At 41.0% G+C, this 13613-nt stretch overlaps 1 protein-coding gene across 3 annotated transcripts in view; it reads left to right on the top strand.

Annotated features, from left to right (window-relative positions):
• MPZL1 (myelin protein zero like 1) overlaps window positions 1-13613 on the top strand; it is a 46988-nt gene that overhangs the window by 14049 nt on the left and 19326 nt on the right. For all 3 annotated transcript variants that reach the window (XM_064522514.1, XM_064522493.1, XM_064522504.1), the window contains exons 2-3: window positions 6151-6311; window positions 10234-10447. In XM_064522514.1, coding sequence (XP_064378584.1) covers window positions 6151-6311; window positions 10234-10447 — 375 coding nt within the window. The remainder of the gene's footprint in view (window positions 1-6150; window positions 6312-10233; window positions 10448-13613) is intronic.

Genomic DNA, 13613 nt, shown 5'->3' with positions numbered 1-13613 from the left:
CAAGCCAAAGATGACTCTGTGAGGACACCAGCAGGAGACTCCCATGAATAACCCTTAGACAGTCCCTGGTCATCATCTCTAAGATTCTCTAATATTTGTCTTTTTGATCAAGGGGTATCCCATTTCAAATATACCAATAAAGTTCACCTAGCAGTGCAATACTGCAGTTGTTCATGTAATGCTTGGGAAAACTGTACGCTTTTCTGCTTGTGGCTAAAACCTCTTAATATCACAGGAAGCTAAATATTAACTATAATACCTAGTGACAACTTCTGTGGTTATGAGTGCTTATCTGCTGTCTATTCTCAATAATCTTGCTTTTAATGAGTACTAGCATTCTTGGTTCAGTCTTTCTAACTCGGAAGAGCAAGACTGCTATCATGTTCTGTTGTCCAGTATGCCTAGTGACTGTTGCTTCATAGCTGAGAAATGGATGAAGAGCCAAGTTTTGAGATGTAATCACTTCTTAAGGGTTTGTAGGATAGTTTCACCTGTTAGATTAGCTCAGTTTACTAGTTCAGCAGTAAATACATATAGAGAGAGATGCTTGATCTCTATAGAGCATCTTTCACTAGTGAAACAAGTGCACAAAATCCTCTGTTCTCAGTGTCTTTTTAAGATATTTTGTCAAATTCTAGGAAAACAAAGTTAAGGATTTGGAAGCTAGAGACACACTTTTCCCTGAGCAATGAACAAAAAAAGAGGGAAGCCTAACTTTTCCACCCATTGGTGTGGAATGTAATGTGTTGGTGGAAGCAGGAAATATTTTAAAGAGCCTTGCAAATGGTATTGGTCAGGTCTGTCTTGATGAAGGGCTACAAGATCAGATTAAAGGTTGAGTGGTTCAAACTCAGTTATCTTAGCTTCTCCTGTCTGAAGTGTGGAAAGTGATTGTTAGCTTTAATAAACTTGATGGAGGAGATCTGATATGTGTGAAACTTTCACTTAACGTTTCCATTCATACCTGAATTGCCTTATGTCTCGCAGTTAATACAAGGCTATTGCAACCAAAGGCTGGCTGTGTTTTTACTGAAACCTACGTATTTCCAGGTTCTAGTGAACTGGAATTTTGATCTGACTCTTCTGGGCCAGCACCAGTTATCTCAAACAGTGCTGTACTTCAGGATTTAGACTGTGGCACACATTTGAGCTATATCTGAAAAATGGCTTCTAAAGTGCTGTTCGCACCTGTTGGAGAACATAATAGAGAGTAGACAGGTTTGGTAGTAGGTTGATTGTGAGTGATGGAGGAGGATGATTCTATTTCTTGATATTGATACAGCCTGTTACTGAATTTGTGTTTAATAAGTTTACAGCTCCAAGGCAATTCTGCTTTACAGTGATGATGGTCCTGGCTGTCTGACCCACAATCACTGCCAAAGAGAAGGCAGTGAATTTTCCACTAAGATTGATCTATCTCCATCTAAGCACTTGGTTCTTGCCAGTTTGGTCTGGCATAACCAAACCTCAGTGACTGGGCTTAGTGCTCTAAAATGGCTGTTTGCTGGGGAGTAGAAACAGGCTTTTCTGGGTGAAGAACTGCAGTATTCACATACTACCAAAGCATGTGGGGACACTGATGGTGTGCAGATTTCCTGATATGCTATATAGGAAGGTCAAGAAGATAACACTGCCTCAGAAATCTGATAGCTACAACTGAGGTAACAGATTTTGTAAAGGAGAAGTGAGGCACTATATAGCTGGCAGAATGCCTGATGACTTCAGCACACAAGTGATCTTGTCATGATGGCTTTGGTACTTCATGGTAAAGGAATGTTTTAAAGGGAATGTTGTCAGAGAGAGATGCAGCTTGTAGATGTTCCTACAAAGTTGGGGAGGGACACATCAGCTGTGCTGTGTAAAAAATGTAATGATAACCTTTATTGCCCAACAGCTGATCAAGAAGTTGGCCTGATCCTGAATAAGAAATAGGGTAGGAAATGGGCTGTGAGACACTTGCCATGAAAAGCAGGTGGCTTATATTTATGCAGAGTAAAAGGTGGGAAAGATACAAAAGGCTTGCAATTGAAATGACATTAAGAAAAGAATCAATGCATGTGTGCCCAGAAGTGCTACAAGTAAGGGGGAAATTCTGTCCCTCAAATCCAGAGGAAAAAGGACACTGCAGTAATGAAGACAAAGATACAAAACTGAGTTTTCAGACTCATGTCAACTGTGCAGGTGAATAGAAACTCTGAAAGACACTGCAGGGTTTAGCTGTAGCCTCTGTCTGGGAAGAGTTCAAAGTCAAAAGTGCTGTACAGGTTATGAGTTGGAGAGACATGTGGCACTGGTGATAAATGGTCCATGGTGATAAAGGCAATTGTGGAAGTCTCTGGGGGAAGAAATGAGCTCTCTTTTAGTTCCACTTAGCTTGAGCTGACATCTCAGCATTGACAAAGATGTCGGACTGAGACTGTCGTTTAAACAGAAGGAGACAGACCTTGAGCAGAGACACAGATCTGAGTAGTCAGTGCAGTGATGGGAGCTGAACTTGTTTTGCAGGTGGAATTCCAGAAATAAGATACTGAGGGAGGAGAGATCTGAGAGTACAGCCTTGGTGGAAAACGAAGATGATCCACTATGGGTATGATGTGAACAGATAGGATGAAAGGATGGATTAATAGTGTCCTGTCCTATTTCAAGAATAGAAGGGTTGCCTGGGAAGGAAGATGAAGATGGAACACTGGTCCTGAGGTTTGGCAGGGAATGAATTATCAGACTTGGAAGTATTTTAATTGGCGTATGGAGGCTGACAATGTAACTGGTAGGAGTTGATATAATTGGAGTAAAGCTACTCCAACAACAATAGAGATGAAAAAAACAGCTGAAGAAGCACTGGTTCTTTTAACCATCTTCATGGTACGTGGGAGAAAAATAAAGCATGTTGGTGTTGAGAAGAAGAACTAAAGGAACTGGAGGCTAGAAGAGGTATTCAGAGGGAAGTGTTGGGGCTAAGAGCAGTTGGACAAGGAGATGGGATCACTGAGGACCAATGGGAGAAGAGTAGATAATATATGATTATCTCTGTCCTGCCTAGCTTGCAGATCTTCCCCTAAAGCTCCCTTTTCTCTCCAATCTTCTCCTGTGATAATTTTTTTTCCTCTTGAAAGGAATCAAGGTTGGGGAAACTTGAGGAATGAAGCAGTGAATAAACGCGACTGGAATATGACTCAAAATTCAACTTTCTTCGACTGAAGTATTTAATAGATGGAGGAACTGAAAGAAGGATGTCAGCCAGGCTTAAGACCTCCAAAAGTAGAAAGAGAAGCAAAGGAGCCAGAGCTGAAGATCCATGTGGATTTTGTTGCAGTAGAGGAGCACAAGAGTCTGGGATAGTGGGAACTGCCACCATATCAGTGACAGTACGGGAGTAGAGCACTTACAGTGAATAAATGTCAAATGTTGTGGCCTCTCTACCATTTCTAAACCATCATGTTGGGATTTGAAGAGATTATGTCTCATGCTATAAGACAACAGAGGAAAGAAAAAATTTATTGAAGCAGTATGTGGTGAAAGAGCAAATGAAGTGAATGACCTTTTTTATGCTGGAAGGGAGAAGAGTGCATGAAATAATGAGCAAAGGAAAGCAGGAAGTTGAGGCAACACAGGACACATGACGGTTGAACTTGCTGGAAATATCTGTACAAGATATTACGTAGTTCCCACCTTCCTAGACTGTAGGGAAAAGTTGGCATTTTGCTTTGTTATGGGTCTCACCAGAGTTGCTAGCAAGTTAGAACAGTGACTTCTTCAGAATAAGCAGGTCTGTGCTACCCATGTCCTGTTTGTGGCAAGAGTTTTCTGTGCCATGTACAAGCAGACAATGTCTATGCAGACTCTTTTCCTCCTACACAAATGCTGAGGGCATCTTGCTTGTTTTACGCTTGCAAGAGAGGCTTGTTCTGTGGTTTGGACTCAAAACAATGGGTTGTTTTTTCTGCTCCACTCTATTAGCAAGAAAAAAAATACATAAAGCACAGCAGCTGTGAGTTCATTTCATTGAATCACTGGAAGCCTTTGTAGGTTCCAAATAAATATTGGGTAATAGTTTTAAAAAAGAATATTTTTTTGGCCTGTAGTCAGAGTATATACAAGAGAAAAGAAGCTCTGATACAACCTTTTGTTGAAAATCTCCCTCCCTTAGGGTGCTTTTCTCTTTCACTTGTTTGAAATGAGAGCGATCGTGACAAGGTAGTCTGAGGGATCAGGGATGACCTAACAGGACTGAAGAGGTAGTGAGCTTGAGAAGAGGAAAGCTAGGACTCTACATGGCAAAATGAATGAATGGTAATTTCTTCTGGTTTTGGTTATTGTAATTAAACTAGTATGCTTAATTCTTCCACCATTGCAGTACTACTTGCATGCTCATTCCATGTCCCCTGGGTATGTACTCTGCCTTACCCTTGTTTGCCATGCTGAGAGCAGTTCCTACGGAGCCATGCATGTATTGATTGTCTGGTTTATTCACAGCTGGCCAGAGTTTTCATCTCTTTCATTTGCTCCATCATCTCATTGCCTAGACCAGTGGCTCTGAGAGCTTGCGTGCAGCCTGGCTTGCAGGGTCAGCTGCCGTTACCCGCTGTGCTCGCGGCCCTGTGCAGCAGTTGGTCAGTTGAAATTGCCCAATAGACTCAGTAGGCACAGGGCAAGGGAGGAAGCGGGAAACTGGCACAGCTATCATGAGCTTTGTTTTCTTGAGAAACCAGGCTTAAAGCTGCATAGTAAAAAGTAGTTTCTAAAATTATCTGTAGAGCGTAGGCTTTGCTTAACTTTAAGCTCTGATTGAAAATAACCTGGTTTGTGGCAAATCTACACCTTAGGATAGTCTAATTGCTTAAAATGAGCCTGCTCTAACTTTGGGAGGTTACTGAGCAGGTGGATGTCACTGACTAAAAGCATAAAACCGATGTCTTAAGGGTTTTAAAAAAAAAGTGTCTTCAGCTGGAATGGATTTCAAGTTTATTCGTCAACTTCAAGAGCTAGTTTATTCAAAGCTAAAGATAATTAACATAGAGAAGAAGTGGGAAAGCTTGCTCCCTTCTTCTAGGAAGGAAGGAAGACCTGAAAATATAAGATACTATAGTCCAGAAATACAGAATCATGTGATAAGCAGCTTAGTAGCATTGCCTCTGTGCTATAAGTCTTGATTTTTATTAAAACATGGTTTCCATTTGACTTGGCAGGGGCATTTATAGTGTGCACAGCCAGTTACAGTGATTTTTCCAAGAATTTCACTTTTGTATGGAGCTTGACAGAAACGATGAGAAACATTCTTTTGTGATGTTACTAGATCACTCTTCATTTTCTAACATAAACCTGAATAAATGTAAAGATGTTTTGTTGCTTAAATATGCATAGAGACAGTGTGTCTGCAGTTAAAAAAAAAAAAAAAAAAAAAAAAGTGCCAGATAAAAAGAATGCGTTCAACAGGTTTTACCAGGGTGAATTTCACTTATTCTGTAGGAAAACTACTGCTACAAACACAACATTAACCTTTATTATTTTAGGTTTGGGAGTGGTGGTTTGTTTGCTGTTTGACCATTCTTAGCCTTGTGGTGGAAAAAAAATTAAAACTACTCTAATGGTTTTGAACTACAGCTGAGCTCTTACTTATGAGGTCTTATACAAGAAGATCTTGAAGCATGCCAGAGAGTAGAAGCAGATGGCGTAGCTAAGAGCCACAGAGGTTTATGCCTTAGCTTTGTGGAGATGAGCTTTTGTCCCACCTACAGATGAAGAAAAACAGAAGAGACAGGGAACGAGATGTGAGCTAGATGGGAAACTGAGTAATAGCTGGACCCAAGATGTTAGTTCTTCCAGTGGGGTTTGTTTACTACGGTCTCTGGCAGCTAGTAGGAAAGAGTTTAAGCTCATCATTTGTGCTGTAGAACTGGCTTCCACCAGCTGCTTTTGTGGAAACATCTGTGGATGGATAACATCCTGTAACAGGTGGTGCAAGAAAAGGGAAGTGAACTGGCCTGCTGTAGGTTTGTCTTGTATTATATGTATAATGTGATGTCTGTGCATACACTTGATGTAGAAGTGGTAGTCTCTTCTTTTTTCCCCTAACAATGTGATATGAACAGTTACCACTGCAATTTTCTGATCCTCGAGCAGTGCTAATACCTCTCGTTCTCCTTCCCACAGTGACAGTATCAGCAGTAGAGGTCAAGACACCAGAGGAGATGTTTGTGGAGAACGGGACAGACGCAAAGCTTCCGTGCACATTTACATCTGTGGAAGTGATCAGCAGTGCAGCATCTGTTTCTTGGAGCTTTCAACCAGAGGGAGCAGCAACTCCTATCTCAGTAACGAACTGCCATCGGGGAATAAGCCTGGGAGGGGAGGCTTCAGTAGATGTGCAGAGACACTCTGATTGCTTCTGAAGACAAGCAAATACGGATTGGAGTAGTCTTCCACATATTTTGTTTCCACCACTCTGATTTTAGGGAGGCTTTTCTAGAGATACTTAAAGATATTGCAATATGCTGGATACTATTTCAGTCTTCTGCACAGGCCAGAGTGTGCAGCAACTGTAGAGTACTCTAGTAGTTCCTTAGTCAGAGGGTGTTGGTGTAGTAGCCCTGTGTACAAAGTAGGTGAGTGTTTAGGAATCTTCTCCTAAATACTGTATCCTCTTTGTACTTGAAAATGAGCTGTGGAGCTGTTATGGAAATTAGGCTTGTCGGCCACCATAACAGGGTCCGACCCTAGGTTCCCACAGAACAGTTCAGAGCTGAATCAAAGCAAATTAAATAATTAAATTTTAATTATACACGTGCAGTAATTACAGCTTGAGCTGGGTGCCTCCGAAGAGGGACCCCGAACAAAGAAATCCTTGGGCAATTATAGTTTTTTCAACTTAAGTTTCCCATCCCTCACGCGGTAGTTCAGACCAATAGTAATTTTTAGGTCTGGGGTCTCCTGCTCCTTACTGGGTCTCATCATTTTTCCTAGGCAGGCTGTTTTTCTCCCTTATCTTTACTGTTGCGGTTTCTGCTGATGGTTGTACCTTCGTTTCTTGTTGGGTCTTACCATTGTCTCTCAAGGTCCTGAGGAGGAGGAGATTCTAAATCATAACAATTAACACTGCCCCAGCAGTGAACTAAGGCTTTGTCCCTCAAGGTCCTAATGCCCTGCACTGGTCTTATTTCAAAGCCTTGACACCCTCCCTTTCGGAGTATGAGATGCAGGAATGCAGACCGCTTGTAACTTCCTTATCTTCCCAGCTGGAACCAGCTCTGAGGCCCTTTTCTTACTGGACTAAGTAAAAGTTCATTATTTTATCTAAGTGTGGCCTAAGGCTTCAGCAAATTTAGCTACTCACGCTAAGCAAGTTTTATAGAAGTTGTGCTAAGCGGCTACCTCTAGACAGTTTCAGTTCACTATTCCTTAACAGGAGCTATGCACGGAGTGCTAGCTGCCACAGAATTTGAATTACTACTGTTACAGTTGTGTTGTGCAAAACACTTTTTTTTTTTTGACTCTGTACTGTTTCACCTCCCTTTGAACGGATTTGCAATGAGACCAGTCTCTCTAGTTTCAGAACAGATTTTAATTGCTCAAAATCATAAGCAGTCTCTTCTATGTATTTAGTTACTTGATAAATCAAAAATCAGACTAGCAAGCAGCTCAGGCTAAGAGTAATTGTCATCACTCATTTCCTCTGCGTTGAGCCCAAGTATGCTCAGATCCTTTGAGTCACAACCTTCAAATATGTGGTTGCGGTATGTTGTTCCTTCTCTTCTTCTTCCTCTGTCACATGAGCCTTGGACACTAGAATGTGAGTTCTCTAGCACTTCTGCCTCCCACATGCTCCCCTACCCTGAGCCAGAATTTAGAGGAACCAGAACAAGGAACTCTGGGGCAGGGGGATGCAAGGAAGCAGGTTCCTCTGCCTGTTGGTGTTGGTCTCCCTCCCTCCGCTGCAGACACAAGAGATTGTGCAAACTCTGGAAGCTGTTGTGTGTTCAGAATAGAGATGATCCAAAACAGTACTTGAACATGTTGCTCAACATACAGAGTTCTGAAGAATTGGTGAAAAAATGCTTGATTTCGAAAAGGGAGCTCTTCTTGGTGGGAAGCCAGAAGTGATAGCTGGGCAAAAACTTAAGGAATTAGGGCATATTTCCTGCCACTGAAGAATAGGATGGGTGAAAAAAAGCCATGTGTATTTTTCCCTTCTCTGTAAAAATATCCTCCACATATACTATTTTTTTCCCATACCTTTCTGCATCACTGTCCAAACCCGTATAATGTAGAACCTAAACTACAACTTTAGGGGATAATTTGTTTTGGAATTAAAGTCTACCTGAATGTAGTTGTCGACACAGCTGAGACGAAAGCAAACTGTATTCGAGTGAAAATGCAATCCAGTGTGATCTGTTGTTAATTTTCTGTTCCTCTTGAGGAATTAACCGTGTCCATGTCCATTATGTGGTTTGCTGGACATTAATTTGCAACATCAGTCTAACTATCAACTTATGGCTGAGCTAAGTCAATGTTGCTCCTGAAAAGGATGGTCCTGTCCCTCTCTAGAATCAGCACTAGCAGTCCTATGGCCTTGTGGTGGGGCTGACTTGACTGAAAGCTCCCCCTGCTTTGCCCCCTCTTGTCCTTTCCTCCACTGCATGTGCCTGGGTAACTCCCCCAGCATGGGAGTAGAAACATCTCTGAACAAATGAGATATCTGACAGAAGAGTTTCACAATTGGCTTAAACCAGTCTAAACCCATCAGTTTTAGGGTTCATGAGAAGTCTGATGTTAAATCACTTAATCACAGACATGGAGTGACTTGTATTACTTAAAGCTCTTGTTTGAGGACATTTATCTGTGATTTCTCATCCTCCAGGTGAGAACACCTGTAGAGCTGAGGAATTCTCCTCTTTCCTCCTAGACTCCTAGTTGGGTGCCTCTCCCCATGCGTGGGAATGTGACAGTGCAGAGACTCTGTGCTAAGGGTTTCAATCCAGCTGGAAATGCTGCAGCCTGATGCAGATTTCCTCTGAAATGTTGACAGGTGAACTTTGTGCTAGCAGACCTCTTACCAGATGAGACAGTTTGTTGGATTTATGCCAGTCTGTAGACAACAAACAAGCAGCAGATTGACTGAAACATGACAGATGCAGTCATGTGCACGTACCTGATCTGGATTAGGCTTGTTCTGCCAAATGATCAGGCTAGAATACAGGTCTGATACAGATGATGGTAGAATGACAAGCCTCAGATCAAGGGTAGGAACAGGAAAAGAGATGGGAGATGACTTGGAAGGAAAGAGGACTGGCATGTAGTCAGTATGTTCTATGACAGAGGGACTGAATCTTCCGGTTGCTTTGCTCCCTTTCAGAATGTGAAAGAATTAAAGTGCTCTTGCAATACAGTCTTGACCCCTCTCTCAGGATGTTTGAGCCCTGGTCATAATCCTACGTGCTTCAAAGCAGATTCTTGTCCTGTAGAGCTCTGTGCCTCATGCTCTTTACTGCTGTAAATGCTAACTTTAATTTTCTATAGCAAGTAAAGGAGCAGTTTCTCCTCAAAGACTACTGAACGTTTCTTTCTTGGGGGGGGGGGGGGAGGAGTTGGTCAAGTCTAGGGATTACAGGAACAGTGTGTAACTTAGTCACTTAAAAATCAAGAAACAGTCATTTAATCACTTTTAAGGTTTCTGAAACACATCTATATAGACTTTAAATTGCTGGTGCTTTTTTCTGAGGTAGGGGGAAGGAGGGTATTGCATTTTAATGTTAAATTAGCTCTACTATAGTTGTGAGTCACATACAACAAAACGCTAGATAGGAAATGCAGTATCCTTTTCTTACTAGGATGTAGAAGGCTTCCTCTGCCTGAAAGGCAGATGGCTGTAATCCAGGACAATTCTTTCCTTTAATTACTCCCAGGTTACCCAGCCTTTTTCTTTTTCCTCTTCCTGTCTATCAAGTCCCTGCCCCCAAAACAGGAGCGGGGCGGGGGGAAAGCCAGAACCAAAACTTGCAATTTACTGTGATAGTATAGTTAAGATATAAGCCAGAGCATGGTTATTTGTCTGATTAAGTGGCTTACTGTTGAATGCAACATGCCAGACTAGAGTGGTCAGACAAGAGAAGCAAACCTCAAATGCTAGCCATGTATAATATAGTGGGTTTGAGGAGAATGATGTGATAGTGAGAGAAGTATGCTAACTCTATAATCTCTAATTAGATTGTTCTTATATCCTCTTCTCCTTGACTACAGTTTTTCTATTACTTTAATGGAAAGCCATACCCTGGAAAGGACATACCATTTAAAGACAGGATCACTTGGGCTGGAGACCTTAACAAGAAAGATGCTTCTATCAGTATAGCAAACATGCAGTTCCGGGACAACGGCACTTACATTTGCGATGTGAAGAACCCACCTGACATCGTTGTCAAGCCAGGTGAAATCCGACTTAGAGTTGTGGAGAAAGGTATTCATCCTATGTGGGTTTTTTTGTTTCTTTTTTTTTTCTTTCTTCCTTCCTTCCTGTGTTTGTATCACTTTTCTTGGGTTGGGGGTGAACTGGAGGAAACAACTGTCTCTTTAATTTTCTTCTTCCAGGTCCTAATAGTCCAACTGATAGTCTGTCAACTATGTAAAACACTGACTGTCTTGCCCTTTTTCCATCTGTTTCCACAAATTTGAAGACTTTAACAAGTAGTAGCAGGAGCTGAAATCTGAAAATCAATCCCAGTTCTCCTTCCTGACTGTCACAGACCTTTCAGGTTGCTAGAGGGGAGTAGTTATGGATGATTGGTTTGGTTCTTCTGAGAGAGGGAAGAAAAATAAAAAAAATCCCCAAGTCCTTTTTCCTCTGCCTCCCTCAACACTGGGGTTGTGCTTTGGCTTGGAAAATATGGGCTCTCTGTTTTTGGTTAGGAAGATTATGGAGACCTGGTAGACTTCTGATTGCCATTCTGACCAAAGAAGCTAGGACCATTCCATCCAGCCATTAAAAAATCCTGAATAGTTCTTAAACCTTTGAATAGGTTTTTATTTTTTTTAACAGGCTTTCAAATCATTACTGTGTTAACATAGGAAATAAAACAGAACTCTTCTCCCTAGAGGAAATACAGTAATATTAATAAATCATGTCTGTTCTGTGATGTAACAAATATTACCATTGTACAGATTACATGCAAAACTTTCTTCTGTATGTTGCTGACCCATTCTAGGACTCACAGGAATTTCAAAGACTTTATTTCAGATCAAATCATTGTCTAACATGCACATGTTAAAATTGAGTTGGGAGCAACAGTTGAATTAACTGATTCTGATGAAGTGGAGTTGGAAAAAAGATCTTTGTTGCACATATCTTATGATTTTAATCAAGATCAATTGAAATAACAACCCTCCTTGAAGAAAGGGAAAATGTATGTGGTTGACTGGAGGCAGGGGAAACCAACCTTGACACAACCAACACAATTTCTCCTTTCCAGCGCCTATGAACAGTTCCTCTGTTATGCTACATCAGGGGTTAGGATTTATGAAATCTGGGGAGCAAGGAGAGAAAGTAGCAGTCTCTTTTTGGAACACATCTGGTGTATACTGGAAAACAACACTAATCTTCTGGTTTGAGTACCTACTGACACAGTGGTGCTACTATCCACAGTGCAGAAGTGTTTGCATTAATGTGCACTTAGCAGTATTTCTTTTACTCAGGCTTTCTTTCAGTATGCATACTGACCCTGATAAACTGCAAGGATTGGCTACTTCTAGTCACTTAAGGCTTCTGTTTAGCATTTAGTAGCACTTTTCACAGTTCAAGAGCACTTCCATTCCATATGTCAGTTTGGCTTTTCATTTCCCCAGACCAGCTAAAACATCTGATTGCTCTAGGTAAGGGGGAGATCAGCCAAGTTGTGTCTATTCCTATAAAAAATTGGTTTGCACAGTGATCAAATTTCCAAATTAATATATACTGAGGACAAGAATAGATGGTGAATTCATAAGTAGCAGTGCTGACACTCCTATTCTATTTGATTGCAGTACCTTGGAGAAGATAGCCATGTGTATGCATGTCTAATTAAAAAGATACTGTTGCTGTAGCAACTGTACCCCTGCTTGTAAAATCATTCCATGTACTTTTACTTCTGTAGGCAAGGTCTATAGCTACCTCTTCTCTTCATGGAGTAATTTGAGTTGGAAGGGACCTCTGGAGGTCTCTTTCCCCTTCTTCCCAACCCCCCAGCTTTTCTTTTCTTGGAAGTTTGACTTCTGTATAAAATAGGTCAGTTTATTTTCTTATAACATACTGACAGTCTCTTTGAAGAAACAGTAAAACAATTCCTGGATAGGCAAAGTCAGGCTAACTTGGCAAACCTCTTCAGATTTTTGCCCAGGTTAAGCAGATGAAGACTGACTTTAGTGTGCTAATTCAGCTGGGGTTTTTTGTTTTGTTTTTCAACAGACTTGCATATCAGGCTTAATGAGCTAAGAACTCAAATATTAAATGAATCTGGGGTTGGGAAAGTGAGGTCTGGTGGTCATCTGTGAACAGTCAGATTCCATTTAGTATGCAAAAGTGACTCTACATTTATGTAAAAAAAAAAAAAAAAGAATAATGATGTATGGAAACAAATGTCTGCACCTATTTTTCTTGTCTGCTACTTCACTTAACTGTTCTCCTAGCACTCTTGCAGGAGAAATGATGCTTCACTTTACAAATACAGAAGGAAATCCTTGATTTCTTTTTTCCTTTCCCCTTCCTTTCCCCTTCCTTTCCCCTTCCTTTCCCCTTCCTTTCCCCTTCCTTTCCCCTTCCTTTCCCCTTCCTTTCCCCTTCCTTTCCCCTTCCTTTCCCCTTCCGAATAAATGCTGCTGGACACTTGAGCTATTGTGAAATTCTTCTCAGACCAAGCAATGATGAGAACTTAATCTTTTTCTCATAATTCATTTTGGAAAGATAACTGGTGTTCCAAACTGAATGCTGCAAGTGTTTGATTTACAATTCTGCCACTTCCTTTGGTTCCAAACCTGCTGGCAGCCAGGAATTAGAGGGAATTTTGTTTAGCATCGCTCCCTGTCAATGGAGCATTTGGACAAAAGACCCTCTCTGTTTCTGAGAGGAACCCTGCATCTGGCAATACCTCTTCTTGTCATGGGAAAAGTGTTAAAACCATTTTATTTAAAGTCTTAGGAAACCCTGGAAAACTAGGTTTTCAAGCTAGATCTATAAGCTATACTACTATCAGTATAGCTACAACACTGCCTTACGTTCTGAGTTTGCCTGAAAGTACTGCTCTTGTAATAGACTGTAACAAAACTTGAACTGAACTGGAGAAATTATTTCACTTGAAATCGGTGGATTCTTCTGCAGATTTTGTTTACTTTGTGTGAATTGTTCAAAAGCATGTGTCTGGTGTTGTAAATTATTTGAAGCCACATGCATACTTTTCACCCCTAAATTATCTCATTGATGCCTGGTTAGTCTTACCTTTTGGCTTAAAAGTTTAGTAAGTTGCCAAGTTGGCATAACAATTTAAAATTACCATGCCAGACTGACTCAGTTGATTTTCATTGCAGTGTTTACAATTTTAGCACAGACAGTTCCATCAGCTATGTTGGATGCATCCTGCTGGCAGGGATGAGAAGCA

Source organism: Dromaius novaehollandiae, chromosome 1 (assembly GCF_036370855.1).
Source record: "Dromaius novaehollandiae isolate bDroNov1 chromosome 1, bDroNov1.hap1, whole genome shotgun sequence".
NCBI lineage: Eukaryota > Metazoa > Chordata > Aves > Casuariiformes > Dromaiidae > Dromaius > Dromaius novaehollandiae.
The sequence above is the reverse complement of the archived record's forward strand: the minus strand, read 5'-3'. Positions and strand labels throughout refer to the sequence as shown.